Here is a 27,610-nt window from a genome sequence, read left to right on the forward strand (position 1 = left end):
CCGAGTTGAATTCCTGCATGTTTTCATCGTTTGTCATTCTCTTCGGCAACGACAGGAACTAGGTGCACTCCAGCTCCTGAAAATGACACTATCGTTATTATATTTGGACTCCCGCCTGTTGTAATACATCTTGTGCATCGCTTGAATGATGGTCTGAGTGGGAAGAATCAGCAAAATCCCAATTTTCTACCCCTCAATTGATTCAATGTAAGCAAGCATTTTGGATAGTTGATCGTTTGGATACTAGTAATCGGCATTCTATTGTACCGCGGTGAAAACGGTGAAAACACTAAACACGTTCACCGCAAAATTACCCGTATTTTCCGGAGTATAAGCCGCACTGGAGCATATGCCGCACCCCCCCCCCCCCCCATTTTGCCACAAAATGCAGACATCTGCCCTATTTATCACTGTTAATTGTAAGATCTGGCTACGTTGGTGGACAGTTAGTCATAACTCGTAACATGTTGTCCTTCTCCTTTTTTTTACCTTAATTGTGATCATCGGAGTATAAGCCACGCCTTTTTTGGCTGAATTTTGAGTGTTCAAAGGCGGCTTATACTCTGTAAAATATGGGAGCTGTGTACGCTAGCTGTATTCACGTGGCTGGACAGCTCCACTGGTACCATTTGATTCTTCGCCTATCCAGGGAAAAGTCAAAGGCCACTGGACAAGGTGCAGGGACTACCGCTTGTACATGACGTTCGCTATGGAAATACCACTTGAACCAACATTGTGATAATAATGCTCTTTCGAATGTCCGGAGACTCTACCAGGGCTGGCAGAGGAGAAAGGAATGTAAGCTAACATCTTACCTTCCTTCAAGTGGCTGCATTGTACGGCTGTGGTTCACCAGTATCTTGTCAACATGTTCTCTCTGTTGCGCAGGTCACAGTGCGGGTCGGCTGCAAGGTGATGCCAGCGGGGATGCCAGCGGTGCTGGCAGTGATGACAGCCATGCAAGCTCAGTACAACGTGTAGTGAATCTCACAAGCTGCATTGTGCCAACAGCATCTCCCAGCCAGTCAAGCACGATCCGCCCTAGTCAGACCAGAGCAGGTTCTGCAACACTGGGTCATACTTTAAACGGTACGTTGCATCTCGTAATGAGAACGGTGACGGTAAGGTGATCCCCCCCCCCCCCCCCCCCCAGCATGGCTAGAACCCTGGGGTGAACTTCCTGAAACTGTATTGGATACCGTAGGGAGTGATGCTTTCCTGCAGGTTTGCCAAGTGGGGGGGGGGGGGGGGGGGGGGTGTTGATGGGATTCTCGCGTGCTCTTGATAGCAGTTGTGAGTCAGTCAAACTTTTAAAGTCATGTTGGTGGGAAAGGTGCTAGCTGGATTGTGGCGAGAAACCAACTTCCCTATTGCTATCGCTCTCAAAGACATTTGGAACCCGATGGAAGAAATATTTTCACCTTTGGACTCTTCGTTCGTTGTGACACGTGCGCACACTCTGCTCTAGTGTTGATCTATCCTACAGTCCATTTCAAAACTATAGACGCGTAGGGTTTTTGAAATATTTCAAATTTGGCTGGAACTTTTTGAGAATAGTTTTCGGAATATTGCTCAGGACCGCTCCACAATTAGCTGTGCAGCATCTGATGGTACTGTGGTATTCAGTAAAAAAAAAAAAAAACGATTGGATAACAGACGCCCAATTTGGAAAAAATTATGCACAAAGTGATCACAGATTTTATGTGGTATAGATGCTGGCATAACGGTTTTTGCCTTGGTACGCGTCTATAGTTTTGAAATGGACTGTAGTAATTCTAAAACAGATGGAGTCATAATACATGTGTTATGTGTTGAGAAAGGCGACTATGGGTATGACTCACAAGACTAGTGGACGTTACTCCACTAGACATCTACTTGGTCTAGAACAACTGGAGACTAGCCAAACTCTTTTTAAGATTCTTTTGGTATAAAATATTCGATTCGTTTAGAAAAAATTCAATTACGTTCCTATTTTAAATATTTGTTTCACTCCTAGAAATAATTGAGCATTTTTGAGAGAATATTCGTTCTTCGTTCGTTATGGGTGAGTATTCGTTCCTTTGTGAAATAGAATATTCGTTGCAGCCCTAAGAAATGATCTCCGTCTTCTGCACTGTGTTCAGACACTGACGAATGTAGCACTGGTACCCATCAATGTCATGCATATGCTGCATGTCAGAACACAGTAGGTTCCTATGTATGCTCATGTGCTGATGACTATACTGGCAATGGTATGCAATGCTCACCACGGGAACAACGTAAGTCATCAAAAACAAACATGCCGTCACAGACGAGCAACAAACCTGGCCTGTACTCAGATGTACATACATGATCACTGCCCTAGCTGTACGGATGTGACAATTGTTTTAAGTAGTGTCATAGAGAATCCTCTTGTGTTGTGAGTACATAACATGTACATGTAGGGCTTAGAGACACCCGATGTTTGCCCGGTTTTCAAGAACTTGATGGTCCATCTGTACCTAGTGCCCCACCACGTCACGCACCGTTCTAAGCCATGTGCATTCGTTGAAACCTGGTCGTTCATGGAGACCACAGCAACGGCACGTGTAGCCCTCTCCTCGCCAGTTGTATTCTCGTTACCTTTGGGGTGGTATGTCCCCAGATTGCCTGTCCCTACTTGTCAGACACAGCTGCTAGCTCTGCCACCTCGACATCGTAGATTACAATCTTCGGAGGAGTATTCACTAATCTGACGGATTTGGGGTGGGCTGTTTCCCACATAGTCCTCCTCCACCACCATGGTGGAGCTTCAGCACCGCTTCTCTCGGTCACTTTCGTTACCATGTAGTCACTGTCGGTTCACGATGGCCGCTGCTGTCTACCATGTCTGAGCTTGGCTCAATGCGGATTGGCATTCATACTCGCTCCACTTTCGCAACGCCGTCAATTACTAGTACCGTAAAGTACCGTTGATCCGCCCCCTCTCTAATTCCCGCCCCCTGTCGATTTTCTACCTGTGAAGCGACTTCGGCGTATACAGTCAGACCTCGCATAACCGCACGCATCCGTTTCGCACAAAAGTATCCGGATAGGCGAGGGAACCGGATAATCGAACACACATACTGTTTGTATGCATGACATATGCTGTAAATCGGCAACCAACGATTTTCGTCCGGATGGCGAGGGATCCGGATAAAAGAGGACCGGATAAGCGAGGTCTGACTGTACAACGAAATTATGATGTTGAACCGACGCATACACTGCTGTACACAATACACTGTACATGCCAATCCAGGATGAAAATGTGCACAATTTAGCACATCGAGTCTGATCCTCCACGTTGTTGTACATCGTACTGCACTTGGCAGCCTTGATCTAATTCCCGTCCCCTGCCGAAAATCCAGCTGGGAAGTGACATGGCGTGGGAGGGATCAATGGTACTTCACGGTATGAAAACAGCCTCTCTTAACAACACAGTCTCCCTTTGGAGTGGCTCCGGCTGTTTTGCATTTCTGAGGGCTGTGAACTGAAAGCCCTGACCGCGCTGGCATACACAGATACAGCGGGGGCACTTTGCCAGGCGTTATACTGGGTAGGCGTTTTACGGGCTTTTACGGTACACGTCATATGGCTAACATGATTTCAAGTAAAGTCATGTGCCGTGCATGGCTGGGATGATCCTGTCACGAATCAGACCACTTTGCCCCGTTCGAGAGGCATTCGGAATTCCGAGGTTCCACTGTCACAGTGGCGTAGCTCGGGAAATATTTGTATGGATACTGGATATCTTTGGCCAACCAAGTCTAGATGTATTTGAGGTCCTTGATACAGATAACACATGTTATTCCACTAGAGCCTTAGAGGCTAGGCGAAATATCTGGCAGTTGCAATATACAATACAGAAGCGTGTAATTGATAGCAAAAGTACCAAGTTAGTACACTGTTTCAATTGATATAATAATTATAAACTGTTGCATGTCGACATGTCCTGGCCAACCGCGTATGGATACCTGACTGCAAAGTATCCACTCTGGCTACGCGCCTGTGTGTGTGTGTGTATGTGTGTGTGTGTGTGTATGCGTGCGTATGCGTGTGTGTGTGTGTGTGTATGCGTGCGTATGCGTGTATGTGTACGTGTGTGTGTATGTGCACGCATGCGTGTGTGCGTGTGTGTATGTGTGTGTGTGTGTGTGCATGTGCGTGTGCACATACATTCTTATTACTATTACAGCTGCAGGCACGTCCTCGAATCTCACAGCCCTAACTGTGGGCATCACTTTGTGTGTTGTACTCAACATCAGTGTGCTGGCACTCTACTTACTATGGAAGAACAAGCACAAGAAGAGTGAGGACATCCCGTCCGCAATGATGCTTACTCAATCCACGACCACAAACGTTATGTCCACATCTACAAGCTGGACGGGTGAGAATTTGTATGCAATCGAACCTGGGAATTCATCACACAACCATGGCAACAAGGAAACAGAGGACCCAAACCTAGGAGTCCATTACCATAAGGGTGGCAGCTCGGAATTAGAGGAGGTAGAGGAGGCAGAGGAAGCAGAATATGCAGAGTTTGCGATGAAGGCCGCTGAGTTCAGTTCCCGCCTTGGTTACGAAGTTTGTGAGAAACAGCCCCACTCATCTACATACCGCTCACTCGGGGATTTACACGATCCGGATTTATATCAATCCACTCGAAGAAGTGCGAGAAGAAGTTTATTGGACTATCCATGGATGTAGGGAAAAGCAAAGGGTAGAATTCAAAGTCAGCTCCTGCCATGCTAAATACCAGGGAGTCGTAAAATACCGACTCCATGCTAAATACAAGCATTTGTTGTTGACAGTCCCTACTTGCAGTAGTTGTAGTATAGTTTGTATCTGTATTTTTAATATAGTAGTACACGAGATCTCTTGAGTACGAAATAGTGGTTGCGAGTGTCTCTTGAGTGTTAACAGTTTTCGAAGTTACTAAGGCTAGGGATCGAGTTGACAGTTGTGTGCCCCGCTACATTATAGAATGCGAGGCTTCATATCTGTTTGGATTTAACTTCCGACGCAATGTTTCACTTTACCAAACGTGGCCTCAATTTGCCTGTGTATTTTCCTCATATTTGTTCTTGGCCAGCGTGTAGTAAAATACCTGCAGTATTTCTTTTACTTCGAAGTACAACTCCAGTATCTACAGTAGAGTCATGCGCCCAAGAACGTTGTTTCCCAGGGTTTAGCCGTGGACATTGTTATTTTTTCAGCAATCTGGCTCCGTTCTTATAGCACGCTCTTAGAAACAGTGTGTACTGGATCATATGTATCCCACAAGCTGCCAGAAAACCAACACCGCCGTTCTTAGCTTCAGGCTGTGGCGTTCTTAGTATTTCAGGCTGGACGTTCTTGGGCTCCACGTTCTTCAGCGCGCGCCTCTACTGTACTACTCCCTGGTCACTGCTATCTTGCAAGTGCTTTTATGGTAACTATGTTCTCAATGTTTTCGCCGTCTTTTATCCATCTTACCATATAAGGTTCAGTTGCAGACTAGACTGCGTGTGTGGAAGACGGTCACAGCTTTGAAGCTCTGATGGTGAATGAAGGAGCTTGGAAGATTTTCCGTGCTACTCTGCACTCTATTCGCTGCTGTGTTGGGTTCTGCTGTGGCATAAGCCCAGCATTGGACTGCGAGGTGCAATCGTCTGCATCATATAATGAGCTGTATACAGTCAGACCTCGTATATACGGTCCTCGTTTATCCGGATCCCTCGCCATCCGGAAGAAAATCGTTGGTTACTGATTTACAGCATAATGTAGTGGATATGTACAGTATGTGTGTTCGATTATCCGGTTCCCTCGCCTATCCGGGTTTTTCTGGAAAATGGATGTGTGCGGTTATGCGAGGTCTGACTGTACTTTTACTAGTGTTGTAGTTGCAAGAGCGGCTTGTGCTGTGTTCTTGGAAGCCCCTCTTGCTACAGTCTGTAGTAACACAAGTACTGTGATTTGCACGGACCAGTTGCATCCCTATCTTTGTCCACTCATGGTTCACACCTAAACTGGTCAAGTTCATACCCTGCATGTACAGTACAGGTAGGGTGATGGTGATGTGTTGCACAGACTCATGTGTGAAGCTTGTGTGCCCTGGGTATGTGTGATGTGTTGCACAGACTCATGTGTGAAGCTTGAGTGGCCTGGCTATGTGTGATGTGTTGCACAGACTCATGTGTGAAGCTTGTGTGCCCTGGGTATGTGTGATGTGTTGCACAGACTCATGTGTGAAGCTTGTGTGGCCTGGGTATGTGTGATGTGTTGCACAGACTCATGTGTGAAGCTTGTGTGGCCTGGGTATGTGTGATGTGTTGCACAGACTCATGTGTGAAGCTTGAGTGGCCTGGCTATGTGCCAAGAGCAGGGAGTCGCGGGCTTTAAGACCCCCTGATCAAGAATAACAGGAAGCGCTCAAGCTGTGTCCCTAAAGCAAAAATGCCGTTGCAAGAACTGTGATCCACAACTTGCTGCAAGAGACCACAAGATTGCCATGTTATCGCATCGGCCTGTGCCAATCCTGGCTGACATGCAGCTTACCGCAAGCCACAGTACTCCAGTGACACTGCACCCACTAGGCCACAGTACTCCAGTGACGCTGCACCCACTAGGCCACTCCACACACAAAATACACTGCACTACATGCGAGTACTGTGTATCAGTGCAGAACATGCACAACATGCTATTCATTACCGGTACATGTAATTCTCTTGCCGCTGTGGGTAGGGTTGATGCTGCCAACATAAGCAGCCAGCATACAAATCCATTCAGGGAAGTTAAAATCCCACCGGCGATCGTATCATTAACCAGAGCCAGGGCGCTACAGGGTGTTGGTGGGCAGACTTTTCTGCCAGAAGTTGAACTAAGAGAACACGTAGACATGAATTTCGCAAGTGGGATGATTTCAAAATCGTACCTTTGACATTCTAAACGGCTTGATCACCGCTGCAATGCACTTGGCTTCTTGCGATGACTCAGCAGTGTATGCTGCACTGACAGAAATCTGCATATTCCTACATACAGAGCATTCAGACATACGGTGTACATGATACATAGTACATGCATTGACTGTACACGTACAAACAAATATTTATAATAAAAAATAGTCTGGCCATTGCCCTTCGCCTCTGCAGATCTGGTCGCATGCCATGGCAATAATCTATTTGAGAAAACTAATACAAAAACATAACTAGAGCAATTTCGAATCAGTCTGGTTACAAAAGAGAAGGGCTATATCTAACTGGGGAGAGTGAGAGAGCGAGAAAGAGAGGGGGGGAAAGAGAGAGCTAAGAGAGAGCTAAGAGAGAGAGAGAGAGGGAGAGAGAGAGAGAGAGAGAGAGAGAGAGAGAGAGAGAGAGAGAGAGAGAGAGAGAGAGAGAGAGAGGGGGGGAGAGAGAGAGAGAGAGAGAGTAGCATAAAGCTCAGCACACAAGACGTCATCACCATCAACACTTGCAAAACAGTGATCATGTCTTTGAAGGGGCCTTGGAGCGGTTGCGGGCAGAGCGACGAGGAGCTGAGCAACAACAACATACAGAGTACCACACAACATACCACACAAATAACAGCAGCAGCAGTGTTGACATATAGCACACAGTAACAGCAACAACAACAGCAGTGTTGGCCACAGGTTGCATGGAAGTAGTCAGCCAAAAATAGCATACTGTGATATGAGAGAGGTGGAAAATCAAAATGGGTGTGCTGATCACAGGCATGCACATGCAAGTACATGTGCATGCTTACTCGACCGCATAAGTGGGTATACCCGTGCGCCCACACCCACGAGTGCACGCGTGCAAGCATACATGCATACACACAGACCTGCATGTACATGTACACACACACACACACACACAGAAAGAACGGCTCACCTGCGGAAGATGTTGATGCCTGATTCCCTGACGAAGCCTGTGCTTGGTGGTTAGGTCCTGCTGCTGCTGCTGGTTTTGTATTTCGCTGCTGCCCCACAGCAGCACCGTCATGCAAAACTGGAGAGGAACTTCCTTGACCAGGCCGTGCTGCCGCCGCTGCTGCTCCTGTTGGTGATGCTGAGCGGTCGCCACCGGGGAACTCAGAAGGTGGAGGTGATGCGGAATAAAAGTCCGTGCCGGTTGTGGGTGGTATTTTCGACAGTCGGCCGTCCTTGGAAACAGTAACTTTCAAGTTTGAGTAATCATGCATGCCGGTAGCTGATGGCGTTGTTGATAGCGTCTCTCTTTTCACTGCTGCCTCAGACTTGTCAGGAGTGCGAGCAATGCGAGGCTTGCTTGCAAACGCTGCCTTATACTCGTCTGGCCTGGACAATGGTGACACGCAACACGGGTAAAAGCATTTCTACCGCTACGTAGAATATCCTACAAGTTTGCAGGAGAGAGTTTCAATCAGAGTCCAGCACCACTGGCCGCACTGGCCAGTGCATGCGACTGCATGGTAGTTCAGTGAGTGTAAACCCAGCTGGTCGACTGCATGGTAGTTCAGTGAGTGTAAACCCAGCTGGTCGCTCCATTCAGGGTTCATGGGCTAGTAGGAAACTGGTGGAAGTGCACATCATACATACAGTGCACATCATACATACAGTGCACATCATACTTACTATAGTATAGGGTTTGCACATCATACTTAGTATAGTATAGGGTTTGCCAACATTTGCAAAGCGAGCTCATGTAGGTACACTCGTTGCGCAGATGGAGAGCTCTAGAGAGCCATGATCCGTTTCAAGTAGAATTCTGCAACACTATTGACCCTCGTGTTATGATCCCATACTGCTCTCCTCCTCCTCCTCCTGCTGCTGCTGCTGTTGCCTGATACCCTTTCTATGGGGTACGCCGACGGCGAAAACTCAAATCACATGGTGCAGTGTCGCAGTTGTACGTTTCCAGCCCGTTTTTAGGGAGCAGTGGAGTAATAAAAAAGCACTCTCTGGCAGAAACTCACTGCGGGTATGCAAATCCCCTGCATGATCATGGCAGATATTCGGATTGCGCGCACGCTATCCTTCGTTTGTACGTAGTACGAACGTATCTGAGACACGTGATGTGAGTTTTCGCCGTCGGAGACCCCATATGCAGAGTTGCACACTCTGGTATGCTATAGTAGCTACTGGGTGGTGAGCTATAGTACCTACTGGGTGGTGTGCTATAGTAGCTACTGGGTGGTGTGCTATAGTATCTACTGGGTGGTGAGCTATAGTAGCTACTGGGTGGTGAGCTATAGTAGCTACTGGGTGGTATGCTATAGTAGCTACTGGGTGGTGAGCTATAGTAGCTACTGGGTGGTATGCTATAGTAGCTACTGGGTGGTGAGCTATAGTAGCTACTGGGTGGTGTGCTATAGTAGCTACTGGGTGGTATGCTATAGTAGCTACTGGGTGGTGTGCTATAGTAGCTACTGGGTGGTGTGCTATAGTAGCTACTGGGTGGTGAGCTATAGTAGCTACTGGGTGGTATGCTATAGTAGCTACTGGGTGGCGAGCTATAGTAGCTACTGGGTGGTGTGCTATAGTAGCTACTGGGTGGTGAGCTATAGTAGCTACTGGGTGGTGAGCTATAGTAGCTACTGGGTGGTGAGCTATAGTAGCTACTGGGTGGTGAGCTATAGTAGCTACTGGGTGGTGAGCTATAGTAGCTACTGGGTTTTGTTTGTTTGTTTATTTAGAGTCGAACAAACAGGCAAATTTGCCTAATTACATGATATCGACTAAAAAGGAGAATAAATTATAAAAGGCCAATGAAGGTAATGACACTGAGTAGAGTGGGTAGTAAAGTATTACTTTGTTAAAGCCAGTTAGGCCAGTAAAGGAAATAATAATACAGCGGGCAGTGGCATTACTGAAAAGCAGCATGTGCTGGGAGGGATCGCATGAATCGGTGGTACTGTGGGATTTTCCTGATGTCGGGCTGGAGCCTGTTCCACAGTGATACACATTGGAATGAGGCAGAATGCGTGCCAGCGGATGTCTTAGTGACTGGAAATTTAAGTGCTCGATTTCCCTGACTACGTGTAGCATGGCCGGCATTAAGAGGACTGAACATATCGGTAAGCAATGTGCTGCATTTACCCTGAAGGCAGCGCCAAGTGTAGCCAAGCAGCTTGTGGCAGTACATAACTTCTAGCGAGTGCAATCGCAATTGGCAATACAGCGGCGCAGATGGGGATGCAAATGGAGTGTTGTAAACACAGCGGACTGCGCGCTTGAGTAGCCGCTCTAGGCGCTCGAGCTGATGTGAGGTGAGGCCAGCAGAGAAACAGCTGCTAGCATACAGGAAGTCAGGAAGGATCAGGGACTTCAGGTATGTGATGCGGCACGGGAGGGGCATGCAGCGCCTGTTTCTAAACAGGACAGCTATTTTACAGGCAGCTCGACCATTGTGGTCCACTTTAGATCTTGGTCCATGTGGACACCAAGATACTTTGCGGATTCTACTTGTGCCAGTTGAACTCCAGAGCACATAACGCTGACACGAGGATTCACAGAACGATGGGCAGGGATGAACAAAATCTGGGGGGGGGTGGTGAGCTATAGTAGCTACTGGGTGGTGTGCTATAGTAGCTACTGGGTGGTGTGCTATATGTGGTGTGCTATAGTAGCTACTGGGTGGTGAGCTATAGTAGCTACTGGGTGGTGAGCTATAGTAGCTACTGGGTGGTGAGCTATAGTAGCTACTGGGTGGTGAGCTATAGTAGCTACTGGGTGGTGTGCTATAGTAGCTACTGGGTGGTGTGCTATAGTAGCTACTGGGTGGTGAGCTATAGTAGCTACTGGGTGGTATGCTATAGTAGCTACTGGGTGGTGTGCTACGCTAGTAATGGAGTAGCACAGCACAGCACTGGCTGGTCATGCGACTGCATGCATGCAACATACACTGATTGGTGGCAGTGAAGCACATGGCGGCATGTAGCGAGAACACACTCTAAACTTACTGTTGGCCTGAGCTACCAGCAGCTGTGTAGGACATCTGATGATGCTCCTGCTGCTGCTGTTGCTGCTGCTGTTGGTGGTGATGGAGCAATAATTGCACCACACATGGAAGACATGACAAAAGACGATATAACGTTAGTACAGTCATATATACAGAGTGAATATCACACCACGGTCAGGTGCATTGAATCATAAAACATGGCGTAGTTCTGAAACCAGTCGCCACAGAAGTTATGTGGAGAGTTGCACACTGTCTGTTGGGAGTTACGCACTCGTGGTCACGACGACAAAGTAACTTACTGAAGGCAGGGCAGTCTGAGCAGCACCGCTTGCAGCAGAAGCTCCATCTGCTGTCTGTCGTCGCTGCTGTTGTTCACTCGCGCCTACAGAACGCCAGGGGTAGAAGAAAGCATGTGGCTGACGATTCCTAAACCTTAATGATCACAAGCGCTACCGATGGGAACCAAGAAATCGCTCTGCAAAGTACTCTCAACAGAAATCCAGACAGTGCGATACTATCCAGACAGTGCGATACTATCCAGATGCAGCAGCACTGTGGACAAACACTAACTAAGAGTATCTTGTTTCATTGTATTGAAAGAGACACAACCCAAGGCTACTAGGATAGGGTCTAACCTGTGCTTGGTGATGAACTGCCAGCTGGCGCATTGTATGAAAGACGAATTGTCTGACCGTTCGCATCTGCACAAGAATTTCGACGTTAGAACAAACGGAAGCAGCAGAGAATTGATTGCAGACACCAACAGCAGGCAAAAAACACATTTGCAATAATGTCAATGGGCATGCAATCTCAGCCCATGTGTGCTTACAAGTACAGTAAAACCTGTAACTAACGACCACCGTGACCAACGACCACCGTGACTAACGACCACCGTGACTAACGACCACCGTGACTAGCGACCACCGTGACTAACGACCACCGTGACTAGCGGCCACCGTGACTAACGACCACCGTGACTAACGACCACCGTGACTAGCGACCACCGTGACTAACGACCACCGTGACTAACGACCACCGTGACTAACGACCACCGTGACTAGCGGCCACCGTGACTAACGACCACCGTGACTAACGACCACCGTGACTAGCGGCCACCGTGACTAGCGGCCACCGTGACTAACGACCACCGTGACTAACGACCACCGTGACTAACGACCACCGTGACTAGCGACCACCGTGACTAGCGACCACCGTGACTAGCGACCACCGTGACTAGCGGCCACCGTGACTAGCGACCAGCCTGGTACATAATTATACTACTGACTACTTCACCAGGCACGGACGGTCTCACATTCAAAAATGAACTGTGACTAGCGACTAGCTGCTGAACGCGACCAGCGACCGCATTTTCTTGTCCTAATGTCAAATTTTGACCCATACCTAGCGACCGCGATGTAGGAAATCAAAGGTTGTTCATAGCTCCTTTGAAATTTTGATGATCTTCCATGGTCCTGAACGGACTTTTTGATACTACAGCGGAACAAATGACGCAGGCTCATTTTGACTATGGACTGCACTGCATCTGCCATAGTTTAAAGTATTGTCAAGAACAAACATGATAGGAAACGTCTTGGAGAGAGCATCGAAAGCACTCTCTGATCGATGTTACTGCTGGAAGGAGAAACACAGACTGAGTGGCTCTGTCGAAGTGCAATCAGCCCAGTCACCTGGTCACACAGGTGAACACCGTACTCTGTAGTGCTAGAATGCTACAGTACTCACATCAGGGTGGCTGTAGGTGAGACAACTTGCACGATTGCAACATCACCAATTTCGTGAACAAAATTGAAGCCCAGCGCAAAGCGATCCACAGGGAACGCTTGACTCCTGGCTTCAGAAGTAGCAACTGAACGTGATGTCAGCAAATAAAATATTTTTTTCTTTCTCTCTATGTGTTGTGCTATCTGAGATAAGAATGATGACATTGCGCAAGTGGCCGGGAATTGTATAGCTGCACTTTGACAAACATATCATATGATGGGAGCCATAATTATATGGCTGCGCGGTGCAAACCTCTAACTAAAGACCACCTGCCACAAAAGACCGCTCCTCCTGGCGCCAAGGGGTGGTTGTTAGTTACAGGTTTTACTGTCTATAGCATACGGCAGTGGCCAAGGATCAACACATGACTCATGTACTATACCAAGGATCAACACATGACTCATGTACTATACCAAGGATCAACACATGACTCATGTACTATACCAAGGATCAACACATGACTCATGTACTATACCAAGGATCAACACATGACTCATGTACTATACCAAGGATCAACGCATGAGTCATGACTCATGTACTATACCAAGGATCAACACATGACTCATGTACTATAACAAGGATCAACACATGACTCATGTACTATACCAAGGATCAACACATGACTCATGCACTATACCAAGGATCAACACATGGCTCATGTACTATAATCGTTTGAGCAATGCACTGTAGACATACGAGTCATGCACAATAGACATCAAAGTCATGAACTTTAGATGTACGAGTCATGCACAATAAATCAATAGACGTATGAGTCATGCACAATAGACGTATGAGTCATGCACAATAGCACAATCACTCTACTGTAAAGATGGCAACACATTCCCAGGAGGAGGATCAAGTCAGAGAGCATAGAAACCAAAACAAAAGGTGAGCGGCTAACCAGTTTGAGCGGTCATGCTCTGTGTTGGCACAGAGGCTAGCGTGCCAGGCTTCTTCAAGGCTGCTGCCTGTATCACATGTAGAATAATCAAAAAAAAGAACACATCCATCCACTACCAGTGTATTGCAATGTACATGTACATGTGCAGGGAAGATCTGTCCATTATCAGTGTCTAACTTACAGCAATGTATTAGGCTGATAACATCTACATGCCAATACTATACTGGCAATACGTGTACGTGTGAATACATAAGATTCTACAGTACATCTGTGCTGTGTTGAATCACGTTGAAAACAAGAGACAGATGAGAAAGAGAGAGAAAGACACCACAGGAATAGTGCAGTTGTTTTCATAGCCTCATTTCCTTACATCGCCATGTGTGCCATGGGTGCCATGGGCGCGTCCTATTGGACGTATATAGCCTCTACCCCGCGGAGCTTGAGAATGATGGCCTGGTGAGTAGCGTGTTCCAGAGTCCCCCATAACACCCGTACCACTATCCTGCTGCTCCTGCTGCCTTGATGATGATGATGATGATGATGATGATGTCGTTGATAGGCCGGATGATGTCGTTGACAGCCCGGATGATGTCATAGGACGGTCATGAGAAGCGGCTGTAGTGGCAGCAGCTGTGCCACCATGCCGTGTACCTTGGTGACGTGCTGCTGCTGCCCGATCACCGGTCACACAATGGTCTGTTGCTGGTCTTGGATTAGGATGAGGCTGTGATGCACCTTTGCGCTGTTGCTGAGCTGGCTGCTGCTGCTGCTGCCTGCGCTGCTGTTGAACAGGCTGCTGTCTGTGTTGCTGTTGGGCATTTGGCTGCTGCTTGCGCTGATGTGATTGCTGTTGCTGCTGCTCAGCACCTAAAGGTGCCGGTCTTCGATTGTCCTTCACAACATTACTCCCAGCAGCCATCGTTTTAGCTTTCTGTGCTCGACCAGTAGGCGGCGTTTTATCTCTGCTGGTAGCCAATAGGTGAGGATGTCGAGGTGTGACCGGCCGATCAAGCGGTCTGTCCAGCTCACTGAACTGCTGCGCACTGACACCAGTCCTTGGACGTGCTCTCTGCTGAGCCTTGGCTGGGAAAACCTACATGTGCACACACACACACACACACACACACACACACACACACACACACACACACACACACACACACACACACACACACACACACACACACAATTGTACGTCTACTTGCTCATTGCCATAGACTGGTCACATGGGCTCCACAGGAGAGGGGAGAGAGGTTCAAAAGGAGTCTTGGAAAATGACTTAATAGGCTGTTGAACGGCCCAACGACCGACAACCTCTGAAATCCCAGATTCTGAGTGGACTTGGAAATGATCGCACTTATGGGTTCACCACACCGCATATGCAATGAATCACATGTGCATTGCAGGATGTCACCACCGTTCGTGCTCAAGGGAACATGTTTGCAAAAACATGCCACCGTGTCTCCAGCTATGCATTCTTGTTTACTTCCCTCCATTCCAGTGTTGTCTAACTCTAAGCTAAACATGACCTGCAGTACAGACACACTGCATAACGGTTGAATAGAGATTTCAGGCCAGGACCATGGTCAGGATTCGTAAACTCACTCTGCATAAGACAAAGACATACATGTCCCAGGCAAAGAATGTCTCTGCCTCCCCGTCCAGAAATTATGTGTGTTCATACCGTATGTCCGCACCTTTAAAGCCATGGCGGTAAATTCGATTATAAAGCCAGTCTCAGTTATAAAGCCGTGGGCTTCGTAAATGAAATGACATTCGAAGTATGTTTTGTAAAAATGAAGGAATAAGTACAATGCCACCAAACTTACAGCCCAGCAGGAAGGGTGAACAAGTAGATTTAGATTGAAATTTCAGTGTGTACTTTGAGTTTTACAGCATGGCGTAGTGGGTGAGTCATTTTGCATCTAAAATACAGTATGCGCCATGAGCACATGAACAAACAGGGGCTAGTCACGAACAGACAAGGTTACTCATAAGCCAGTAATTACTCACAAGCAAGTAATTCTTGCACAGTAAATCCTCCCCACAAGGTTGGTCAGCATTGGGTGTGAGGTAGTCACCTCGATCAATATCATCCAAGTTGTCTACTTCGTCCTATGAAAGGCAGCACGCAGAGACAAGACACATGCAGAACAAGTTACGTGAAAGGCTGAAATCCATTCTCCTCTGTTGTCACAAGGCTACTCGGTGGATGCCCGCTTAGAAAAAGTTCAACTAAAACAAACACTCTTCTTTTACTTTGGCATCTCCCATAGGACATTGGCCTTCTTACTGGGGCCCAAAGGAAGGGCATGAACGAACTTGTTTCTTCTTTTCGAAAGTTGCTGGGAATGAGCCCGGAACCCTGCGGTTCTGACTAGGGCTCAAACAGTTAGTCCGATTAACCGGTTTAAGATAAAGGTTTTGAAAAGATAAAGGTAAACCGTTTGTGTAAAGGTTACGCGGGTACTTTTTCGAGTTTTCGAAGTACGCATTTTTACCGAGTTTTGGCAGTTTTACAACCTATCGTGTATGTACACATGCATACATGCACACTACATACGTACCATCCGTGACAATTTGAATCAATTTCATGCCATCTTTAATGCTTCTGGTCTGTGAATAGGCGTGAATGAGCATGCCAACATGTGCATGGATTAGTACTTAGTAGTAAGTCTGCAGACCAGGGAGTCGTAATATTTTACGACTCCCTGGTCTGCACAGTACATTTTTGACCAAGTATATTGTACAATACTGTTCAAACTAGCTACGCGCCAGACTGCTGCAGCTTATAGGTTATAACCGATAAACCGACCGTTAGCGTAGCAGTTAACCGTTAAGGTGAAAACCGTAGCCGTTTGAGCCCTAGTTTTGACATACAGCTTATCCTTGGCAATCCTCTAGCTAGAGAGAGAGAGAGAGAGAGAGAGAGAGAGAGAGAGAGAGAGAGAGAGAGAGAGAGAGAGAGAGAGAGAGAGAGAGAGAGAGAGAGAGAGAGAGAGAGAGAGAGAGAGAGAGAGAGAGAGAGAGAGAGAGAGAGAGAGAGAGAGAGAGAGAGAGAGAGAGAGGGAGAGAGAGAGAGGGAGGGAGGGAGGGAGGGAGGGAGGGAGGGAGGGAGGGAGGGAGGGAGGGAGGGAGAGATCGGAAAGGTAAGGCCAATGCTTGGAGGCACAGCATTCATCTCACAAAGTTGCTGGAAAGAACAGGGCCAAAGATTGGAGTGACTAAATCCTCATACAATCATCTAGACGTCCTGACACCTAGCTTCAACACATCTCCGTAGCGCTAACCGACAGCCTTCCAACTTGCAAGGTTCAAGGTTATGGAAAGACCAAAGAGGGGAAGGCAAGCGCAACGAAAACGAGCCGCAAAAGCTACAGTCCCAACGGAACAAAGAATGTCGATTGTTACTGGACGACGACGAGACCAGTACGATATTTGACAAAGCGGTCTAACTACAATTCGAAGCTTTCGTTGCGCTTGCCTTCCCCTCTTTGGTCATAACCTTGAACCTTCCAAGTTGGAAGGCTGTCGGTTAGCGCTACGGAGATGTGTTGAAGCTAGGTGACAATCATCTAGAGCTGACATTTTTTGATCCTACCGTTTTTCTTGGAGCCATCAGGCAACAGTCAGTTTCTCCAAACCGTCAGAACAAGGAGACATTGATCAAACTAAGAAAATTAATATGGGCCTCAACCAGCGAAAACAGCCCTTTGGGTCAATTTTTTCAAAATTCCTTTTGGTTAGAAATTTGTTGAAACACATCTACTGAAGGACCTCAGCCAAGAAAAAGTTCAATATTCATATTCAAAACGGGTGTATACACCAATATACAAGGTGTACTCCAAATTGGTGCAATGTATGTATACAATGTATGTGTACAATAAATATTCAGCATTCTAAGGTGGGTAGGCAGCTTGAATACCTTTGAAATAGTGCAGTGTAGTGCTGGGATTAGTGCTATCATAGTGGTCAGTGTTATGTTGTAGAGTACACTCATACCTCGGTTATCCGGACCCTGAAGTTACGGGCACTTCGGTCTACCGGGCACTATTTGGGCGAGTTTCAGCGGAAATATTACTACTCTTTTGTCACTTTTCGTAGAAATATTGACGTCATATGCCATATCGATGGCCTTTTCCCCATCAAGATGTATATGATTCGGAGTTACGGGCACCCTCGAAGTTACGGGCAGTGTCCGGTCCCGAAGCGCCCGGATAAGAGAGGTATGAGAGTATAGGCTATAGCACTAACGCCATCATACTATAGTGTAGAGTTTGGCACATTCCGTATTGTGTTATAAGCGGAGTGTCGCATCATGCAGAATCAGAATACAGATCTTCTGGAACCAAGTAGTTGCTCTGGCAAGCGTGGGCTACGGTACTACATTGGCGCAGTGAACCGGCAGTCAAGCATCTGGACGCTATGGCGAAGGGCCGGCCACCCAAGGAATTTCATCCTGACTTCGGACAAGACACGGGTGCCGACTTCGACCTATGGCTGGAGGATGTGAACGACTACATGAAGATCTGTCAAGTTTCGACTCCAGAGGACAAGAAGTGTCTCTTCTTGAATCTGGCTGGTCTTGGGATCAGGAAGATTGTCAAGGGTCTGGTTGTTCCCGCTCCAAGTGATGCAACACACGACGACCCAGGAGACACATACAAAGCCCTTACAGAGGCAGTCCGTGCTCATTTTCGCCCATCCAGAAACACGACGTCTGAAAGGCACAAGTTTCGGCAGATTAAACAGACGCCAGATGAATCTGTCTCCACCTTCGTTAGTCGGTTACGCGAGAAGGTGGAGTGGTGTGACTTTGCAGCGACAGACGTGGACTCGGCCGTCAACACACAGGTGCGTGACCAACTGATTGCAGGGTTGCGATCGCAGGAGCTGCGACGGGAACTGCTAAAGGAGGCAAAGCTGACGCTAGCGGATGCCGTTTCAAAGGCTGTGGCCCTAGAAGCATCTTTCTCCGACTGCAAGCTATACGAAAGTCAGACGAGTCCAGGAGGCTTGGAGACATCAGCGCCTAGAGGACCAGAATTGGCTGCTGTAGTTTCGGGCAGCGTCTCGGGTGGAATCGGAAGTGGCGACCGGCGCGCCATGGGGAAGACGTCCACCAAGAGCCTAGGATGCAAATACTGTGGTCGTGTACATGCCAAAGGCAAGCAATTTTGCTCGGCTGCACATGTAAGGTGTCGGGACTGTGGCAAAGTAGGTCATTTTGCAGCAGTCTGCCTCTCCAGCAAAGCTCATGCGGTGCAGGATGAGGACAGTGAAGCCGCACGAATTGTGTACGATTCGATTTACGCTTGCAGCGACAAGGCAGTCAGTGGTCAATTCACTATGACGCTCATGGTGAATGGCAGGCCGTGCGAGGGACTTCTCGATACCGGCGCAACACGGACAATCCTGACGGATGATGTGGTACAGCCCACTCGCTGCAGTGATCGTAAGCTGCGCGCATACAATGGCGGCGAAGTCAAGACGCTTGGCATGGCGGATGTCGATGTTGCCGTCGGGGAAAGGTCAATCCAATGCGAATGTTTCGTTGTACCGGCAGGCCGGCGAACTGTACTGTTTGGCCAGGATGTTATCGCACAACTGGAGCTGCTGGTGAACGCCCACCTGGCAGACACGGCACGGCTGGTGGACACTGCTCCCGTGTCCATCACTGTCGACCAGAAAGCACGGCCTGTGGCGCAGCCAGCTCGTCGTCCACCGTTCAGCGCCAAGGCTGACATCGACAAGGAGCGGACGCGATTAGTGAATGCGGACATTATTGAACCAGTGAAAGAGGCGTCGCCCTGGGTGTAGCCTGTCGTCCCTGTGCGTAAGTCGAATGGTTCACTCCGATTATGCGTAGATTATCGGCAATTGAACAAATCTATCATTAGGGAGCGGCACTGCTTACCTACTGTGGATGAGATCACGGGAGAGCTAGCAGGCGCGCAGGTCTTCTCAGTCTTGGATGCGGAATCTGGTTTTCATCAATTGCTATTAGAGGAAGAATCCCGATTCTTCACAACCTTTGCTTCGCATTGCGGCTTATACCGATTTAAGAGGTTGCCGTTTGGCATCTCTTGCGCTCCTGAAATTTTTCAACGTGTTGTTTCTGACATCTTGGCTGGTTTACCCGGTGTTACTGTCTATATAGACGACATCTTGATCTTTGGCAAGAATCGAGTGGAACATGATGCTCGTCTAGCGAGTGTTCTAGAACGTTTGAGGGCAGCGAACCTCAAACTGAACTGGGACAAGTGTAACATCGGCAAGGATCAGGTGAAGTACCTCGGACACATGCTAACCAACGACGGAGTTCAAGCCGACAGCAGCAAGCTCAGCGCTATTTCCGAGATGGCACCGCCAAAGACAGTGGCAGATGCTCAGCGCTTCCTGGGTATGGTCACCTACCTCGGAAAATTCGTGCCTTGTCTGACTGGTGCCACAGACCCTCTGCGTCGGCTGATGAAGCGTGAGCCGTTCACTGTGGATGAGAGCCTGTTGAGCGCATTCGCAGCCGGCAAAGAAGCAGTGGTCTCCTCCCTACAGACGCTCGCTTATTTCCAGCCATCTATGGACGTAGCAACAGCCATCAGCTGTGACGCTTCACCCACCGACCTTGGGGCGATATTATGGCAGCAGAGCGAGTCTGGTCAATGGCTGCCGATTACATGTGCCAGCCGCACACTCACAGACGTCGAGTCACGGTACTCTCAAATGGATAGGGAGATGCTCGGGGTAGTGTTTGCGCTAACACGGTTTCGTCAGTATGTCCTGGGTCGCCACGTGCAGGTACACACCGACCACAAGCCTTTAATTCCGATCGTCCAGAAACCATTTGACGAAGTTCCCCTCGACTCCAACGGTGGTTGGTGGCTCTTATGCCTTACGATTATACCCTGAAGCACGTGCCGGGTAAGGAGCTATTCTGCACTGATGCGCTGTCCAGAGCCCCAGTTCCAACAACGGATGCTTCGCCTGCAGAATCGCGTTCTCTACACGAGTATGTTGGTCTAGTGCTGGAGGCAGCCCCGGTAAGTCTCGACGACATTCGCTGTGCTGCTCGAGATGACCCAGGCGCAAGCAAAGTAACCCAACGCGTGCTGACTAATTCATGGCATGATCTCTCGTCGTGCGAGCAGCAGTACTACCTCATCCGAGATCAGCTGACTGTGGTCGACGGCATCTTGATGATGGGCGGGTGGTTCGTGATTCCGGAAGGAGTGCGATCAGCAATTATGACACTGGCTCACGAGGGGCATCCAGGGCAAGAGGCGTTCTTAGACACTCTTCACCAGAGAGTCTGGTGGCCAGGGATGACCGGAGACGCAGGAATCTTCGTGGAGCGTTGCTCCGAGTGCTGGAGAAGGCGCGCAAACAGTCCGCAGGAGATTCTACCGATAGAGATTGTTGGCGTCTGGAACAAACTGGCAATCGACATCGTGACAATTGATGGATATTCTATTCTTTCGGTCATCGACTACGGGTCTCGGTATCCTCTCCTACTGCGCTCGACTACCTCTGCCGCAGTCATCGAAGAGCTTGAGGACATTTTTGCTACTTTTGGCATACCCGATACCCTTGTTTCCGACAATGGGCCGCAGTTCGTCTCCGGGGAGATGGAGACTTTCCTCAGTCGCCTTTGCATTTCCCATGTTCGCTCCAGCCCACGGTACGCCCGCTCGAACGGCATGGTGGAGCGACTACACAGGGTGGTGAGGGAGAGATTGGCTGCTTTGAAAGCACACCTCCCATTCCGACGCCGGCTCAACCAAGTGCTGTTTGACATCCGCAGCTCGCGTCACAGGATGTTGGGCACATCACCGAGCGCAGCACTGTTCTCTCGGCAGCTGCGAACAAGAATCCCAGCTCGTATAGACCCTATGATCGTCAATCCACAGCATCAGTTGAAGGCTAAAGCAGGCATGGCCAACGATCACGATTCTCGATGAGGTGTACGCATGCTGCCTGACCTAAGGCCTGGCACGAAGGTTGTGGTGCAGGATGGCTACTGCGACACGGCAAGGCCGTGGACGGTGGTGAGTCAGTACGGTCGTCAGGTTGGAGTAACGGATGGCTCCCGATACCTACTCCGAAGCCGGCAGCATGTCCGCGAGTACATTAGCTCTCACAAACCCGTCGAGTGTCCGCCTATGCCATTATTACCTCAGTCGAGACAGGATACGTCTTCTGCGCAGAGGTCGGTGTTGACCCCTCCGCATCCAGTGGATTCACCCCCGGCGTCGCATCAGCCTTGTGTCACCCAGAATCCTGAGCTCCAAGATACATCCGAACGGTCGGCGACCGAACAGATCACTGCTGATTGCGAACCCGTGGCGTCCAGCAGTGGGGACCGCCGTTTCATAGATGGGGCAGTCACCCGCTCCGGACGGCAGATCAAGCTGACAGAGAAGGCCCGTCTGTATTCGGACAGTCTGCGCTAGACATTGTATGAGCTTTGGTATTTGCCACATTGCGTTACTTAAGTTCTGCTCAACCTTCATTGTGTTCTTCGCTTATACTTATAGCCTTTCTGCTTATCTCTTCTTCATTGAGAGGGAGTAATGTAGTGCTGGGATTAGTGCTATTATAGTGGTCAGTGTTATGTTGTAGAGTATAGGCTATAGCATTAACGCCATCATACTATAACAGTTAGTGTAGAGTTTGGCACATTCCGTATTGTGTTATAAGCCGAGTGTCGCATCATGCAGAATCAGGATACAGATCTTCTGGAACCAAGCAGTTGCTCTGGCAAGCGTGGGCTACGGTACTACATGCAGTAAGCAGCTAGAATGACAAAGAATAGCTGAAGAGTGCGGAGACATGATCGACTTATTTGCAGCTGCATCCTGCGTGGAGCCGTTCCGCAATGTCTTCCATTTCTTCCTCCGCAGCTAACGACACGACGTCGCTGCCGTCACTAGCCCCAGACTCAGAATTTATCTCAGGTGATGACTCCTCATCTTCCGACTCTGACGAGTCATCGACCACCTTGAGCCGCAACGCAGCAGGAGATGACGGCTGCGATTCCGCCTCGCTGTCGACATCGATGTCGGAACCAAAAAACGTCTCATCCTCACTCTGAACTTCAGCGGCTACTTCAGCATCCCCTCCCCACCAGGCTCGAGCTAGCTGTACACAATGACTGCCGCGTGTGCTCTGCGAACAGCTCTGGCGTCCGCAGCCATCGCAACAAGATCAAGGAACACTCGAGTCGCCACTCGACACCACTTCAACTAACTAACTAAATTTACTTCAAATAAATTCAAGCAAGGAGTTCAAGAAGAACTCGTCGCGCTGTTTGCAGCGCGATCAAAAAAATCGTTGAGCGTCACAAATCGACCTTTTTCTTGAAAAAATGACGAAACCTCTAAGGGTCGCTTTCGCTGATTGCGGCTCATATAAAATATCGTGCAAGCATGTTGTACTTCCGATAATCTACGAAATGCATCGCAGCCCGCAAACAAACTACGCTGCTGACAAGGAACATCGTTAATTTGGTGAATATTAGGGCAAACTGCACATAGCCCGACTGCAAGCCAGTTCATGACCTCGTATTCCATGCAGGAATATGCAAAGGCACACCCTACACACATACACACACACACACACACACACACACACACACACACACCCCTACACACACCCCTACACACACATACACACACACACACACACACACACACACACACACACACACACACACCCCACACACCCCTACACACACCCCTACACACACACACACACACACACACACACACACACGCACACTCACGCACGCACACACACGCACGCACACACACACAAACTACGCACCCACCACCCACATCCAGCATACCTCCTCCTCTTCCTCCTCTTCGTCACCGGACTCGGCATTTGTATCCATCATGCCATCATCTGTATGAACACAGAAGACAAACGGTGCATTCCTCGCATTAACAAAACTAGCAGAGTACTAGTAGTCATCACATTAACGAAGCTAGTAGTGCCTTCATCGCAGCTACACAGCTAGTAGTGCCTTCATCGCAGCTACACAGCTACACAGCTACACAGCAACACAGCAACACAGCTACACAGCTACACAGCTACACAGCAACACAGCAACACAGCTACACAGCAACACAAGCACACCTGTACTAGCTGTACTACAGCCAGACGTCGCTTTCAAAGGAACAACCAGGTAGACACTATGGTCTAACCAGGTAGACACTATGGTCTAATTAGGTTGTAAGTGCTTGCTGCAATTTCGCTCTAACCGATTCCCCATAGGTTGGCGAGGATACAGGATAATTAATGACAGGATTACTCAAGAGTGAAGACAGAAGGAGAAGAAGACAAGGAGAGGAGAAAGACCATCTGTCCAGAGCTACAGTAGCATCATGCACGCTGAACATACAGACAGCTTGTACATTACATTGTAATACCTGAGCTCAATTGATTGATAATGTAGCCAAGTTGACTGGCCATGTGCGGAGGACTGGTTTTCTGCAACTCCTCGATAAATGCTCCAAGGCCCTGCGGGTCAAGGACAGAACAGAGGCAGGGCCAATGGCATCGACCAAGTAAAAGTCATCGAAAAAGAGCAAAGAACAAACACTGCAATGCGCCTACACATGATAGGCAACAGAATTATTCGACACAGCATAGCACTGGCAGTACACCACACCAGCACTGGCAGTACACCACACCAGCACTGGCAGTACACCACACCAGCACTGGCAGTACACCACACCAGCACCGGCAGTACACCACACCAGCGCTACAAGTAGAGGCCACAACCGTACAGCACGAGAAAAAATACATGAACGGTCAGCTTTGTTTTTCGTTTTTTTAACTTTTTTCGGTCTTACCATTTCTCTGGCCTGCTCCCTGATCTGCGGTACAGTCAGCAAACTGTACAGGGAACCATTGATGTAAGACCGGATCAGCAAGTCATCCCCCTCCATCTGATCAGACAGCACGCTCAGTATTTGATGGCTATCGGTAATGCAGTACAGTTTTCCTGAACAAAAAAATTGATCAGTGCACCAGACAGCATTTTTCTTTCAAACACAGCCAAAAACCATCAAACTACAGATTGCTTCAGATCGGCTGATGACTAGGCAGCATCCAGAGTACAGAGGAGTGTTTGACCGAGCAGACAACACGGGGGAATTTTCATTGACCATGTATGGTCTGCCTCTTATCAAACCCTCTAAACAACTGTGACATGGTACTGACCTCAGCTAGACTTTGCAGGGTAGGTCTAGATATGGCATTGCTGACTTCATCTGGTATAGCTGCCTATCTCAAATGGAAGACACCTGAACAAATCAGATATGATCTCCCGTGTGTGTGTGTGTGCGCGCGCGCGCGTGTGTGTGTGTGCGTGTGCATGCATGTGTGTGTGTCTGTGTGTGTGCGTGTGTGCAGGTGTGTGTGTGTGCGTGTGTGCGTGCGTGCGTGCGTGCGTGCGTGCGTGCGTGCGTGCGTGCGTGTGTGTGTGTGTGTGTGTGTGTGTGTGTGTGTGTGTGTGTGTGTGTGTGTGTGTGTACTGCCTACCTGCAGTTCTCAAACACAGGTTCATCATCAGTGCACTGGTATAGTGCAGGGTGGGCTCGGACATGGAGTCGACATCAGCAAGAGCATTCATAAGCCACTTGATCATATCGCATTTTATCATCCTTGTCTGCAGGGATTTCCTGAGGGACAAAGACAGACAGACAGACAGACAGACAGACAGACAGACAGACAGACAGACAGACAGACAGAGAGGGAGGGAGAGAGAGGGAGGGAGAGAGAGGGAGAGAGAGAGAGAGAACAGACCATGTAATAACCCCAGATTTCGACATGTATTCCATAGCAGCATCACAGAGATGCCAGTAGACGATTTCAATCCTCGGTGTTGTCCTACAATAGCCATTTCCCACCTGCCCAGAAGTCCAACATTCACAGATTGACCTGCCTACTACAAGACTACTACCGCATTAGCCGGAGCATAGTGCGCACTTGATATGCTATCTCAGGTCCCAAATCGCAGGTGCGCACTATGCTCCGAATATGAAAAAGCATGCACTTCGAAAAGTAGTGCAATGCCTTGCAAAGTTTGTCACCTCTCACCCTGCGCAGGCCGAATGTGTGCATTTCAAGTGTCTGCTGCCAGTTACAACTTAACAGGGCTCACAGCCGCGTACAAAAGCGTGGGCGCCATATTGGACAGGCCGCTGTCACGCGAGCCAGGCAGTATGCCAGAATCGTGTACATGCGATCAGGCAAATATCTCACGAAGCTTGCAAGTGGGGTGCATTCAAAATGTTCATTTGTACCAATGCTAACTCCTAGGCCTTTCAAACTCTAGGAACATACTCTCAATACCCATTGTAAGGATTTGTCCGAGAGTTTTTTGTTTTAATCAATGCGGTTTGGCGTACATACGGAGCCAAAGTATCAGTTGGTGCAGGCGTAATTCTGACATGAATTATTGTCCTAAAATTGAAAAGTCTCTCGGACAAATTCTTCTAATTTTCCTACTGAAATTTTTAAGCTATTGGCCATCAAAATCGGGCAAGAGACGGGTACGAACGAACATTTCGAAGGCGACCCTATCTGCAGTGCAGCGGCGAAGAAGAACCGCGCGCGCTGCACCGGTTGTGAATGTGGAAACAACACCACAGCAAGGCGAATTTTCGAAATGTTTTTGCTACTCGCCTGCCGCTTCATCGCTGTGTCCTTCAGGAGTTATGGCCGACTGAAGAAATACATGGCCAGCACAACGGCAAAGCCATTGGACGTGTTCTCTTGCAACGAAACGGAGTGGCGAATCAAATAATTCACAACCCCACATCGTCACTACTGCGTTGCGCGGCTCTTCGCAGACAAGGCGTGTTTAGTATTTACATTGTAACTGATGCTACTGTCGTGGACATGGAAATCCAGTTGATTGGCCAGGGCCGGCGCCCTCAGCGCGTACAGTACGTTGCATGCAGTGCATAATCATGTTGATGCGATGCGACCAGCACCTTGGGGCCGCTAGACGTGTGACCGGATTTCCATGTCCACGACAGTAATTCCAGGAAGGTTTGGGAAATTGAGATTGTGTGAATGCTGTGTACTGCTAGCAGTGTGGCCATAAAGTAGATGCAGGTTTTTGTTATTTTGTACTTTACAAGTCTCGGTATGGTATTTGCATGTATGATGCACATCTGTTTGTGTACGTCCTAAGTCGTAAAGTTATCACTTACATACTTGGAAGTACCGCCCTGTCCCATCGCATGTAGTGATGATCGTCAAATCACACTTCTTCAAACACCCACGCTATAACAGATCTCTACCTGTATATGCAACTGGAATTCTGCAGTACCATGGGACTTACAACAAACTGAGCTTCTGCAAAGCTGCCACCAAACAGTAGGTTGTTGCGCTCTCACTGTCACTTTTCTCCAACACACTGTGCAGTATCTCCACAAGCGACGGATGTCGACTCAGGTACCTACGACCTATATGGGGCACACAGCATAAACACACACACACAAGCATGTAAAATGCGCATACAAGACTTCCCACTACAGGTTTGCCAGGCACATGCATGAATGAATGCACGATGGAAGTTACCCCCATCCCCCCACACACACACCCACGCCTCCCCCCCCCCCCCCCCCCACACACACACACACCCATCCACCCCTCCATCCATCCAGACACAAATACCAGTCCTTACCAGCAGCGATGGAAGCAAAGGCATTAAGAAGTCGAACAGCACTTTCCTGCAGTTCCACCTTGCTTGACTGCAGTGTTCTGTGTATGTACTCCTGTACACAAAGTAACAGTAGACAGCAATAATGACAGTTACAGAGTCAGTGACAGTGACAGTAAGAGCAGTGCAATGGGAAAAACCTACCGTAGTGTCTTGTATAGTAATACATCCTATCTCATAATTATAGAAGCCTGTTTTGAATAGAAGCCTGTTTTGAATAGAGGCCTGTTTTGAATAGGGGCCTGATTTTCAAGATACACTGTCGGCACATATTTA

General features: G+C 48.5%; 2 protein-coding genes across 3 annotated transcripts in view; one reads left to right on the plus strand and one right to left on the minus strand.

The window, feature by feature from the left end:
* LOC135825188 (uncharacterized) overlaps positions 1 to 5,682 on the plus strand; it is a 35,980-nt gene extending 30,298 nt beyond the window's left edge. Inside the window, exons 4-7 of one of the 2 annotated variants that reach the window (XM_065337929.1) lie at positions 889 to 1,089; positions 2,124 to 2,258; positions 4,193 to 4,384; positions 5,481 to 5,682. In XM_065337929.1, the coding sequence (XP_065194001.1) occupies positions 889 to 1,089; positions 2,124 to 2,258; positions 4,193 to 4,384; positions 5,481 to 5,497 (545 nt within the window). In that variant the 3' untranslated portion in view covers positions 5,498 to 5,682. Of the gene's footprint in view, positions 1 to 888; positions 1,090 to 2,123; positions 2,259 to 4,192 lie in introns of both variants that reach the window. The other variant, XM_065337920.1, reaches the window with a different exon arrangement.
* Positions 5,683 to 6,824: 1,142 nt separating this feature from the next.
* Positions 6,825 to 27,610, minus strand: part of LOC135825178 (lisH domain-containing protein ARMC9-like) — a 41,389-nt gene continuing 20,603 nt past the window's right edge. The window contains exons 14-27 of the mRNA XM_065337910.1: positions 27,299 to 27,389; positions 26,954 to 27,077; positions 25,144 to 25,283; positions 24,453 to 24,604; positions 24,027 to 24,117; positions 23,441 to 23,499; positions 15,610 to 15,711; positions 13,967 to 14,689; positions 13,597 to 13,663; positions 11,549 to 11,614; positions 11,213 to 11,295; positions 10,915 to 10,982; positions 7,866 to 8,290; positions 6,825 to 7,510 (exon numbers count right to left, since the gene is read on the minus strand). Of these exons, the coding sequence (XP_065193982.1) occupies positions 7,461 to 7,510; positions 7,866 to 8,290; positions 10,915 to 10,982; positions 11,213 to 11,295; positions 11,549 to 11,614; positions 13,597 to 13,663; positions 13,967 to 14,689; positions 15,610 to 15,711; positions 23,441 to 23,499; positions 24,027 to 24,117; positions 24,453 to 24,604; positions 25,144 to 25,283; positions 26,954 to 27,077; positions 27,299 to 27,389 (2,241 nt within the window). The 3' untranslated portion in view covers positions 6,825 to 7,460. The remainder of the gene's footprint in view (positions 7,511 to 7,865; positions 8,291 to 10,914; positions 10,983 to 11,212; positions 11,296 to 11,548; positions 11,615 to 13,596; positions 13,664 to 13,966; positions 14,690 to 15,609; positions 15,712 to 23,440; positions 23,500 to 24,026; positions 24,118 to 24,452; positions 24,605 to 25,143; positions 25,284 to 26,953; positions 27,078 to 27,298; positions 27,390 to 27,610) is intronic.

This window comes from Sycon ciliatum, chromosome 1 (assembly GCF_964019385.1).
Source record: "Sycon ciliatum chromosome 1, ocSycCili1.1, whole genome shotgun sequence".
In the NCBI taxonomy this organism is placed as follows: domain Eukaryota; kingdom Metazoa; phylum Porifera; class Calcarea; order Leucosolenida; family Sycettidae; genus Sycon; species Sycon ciliatum.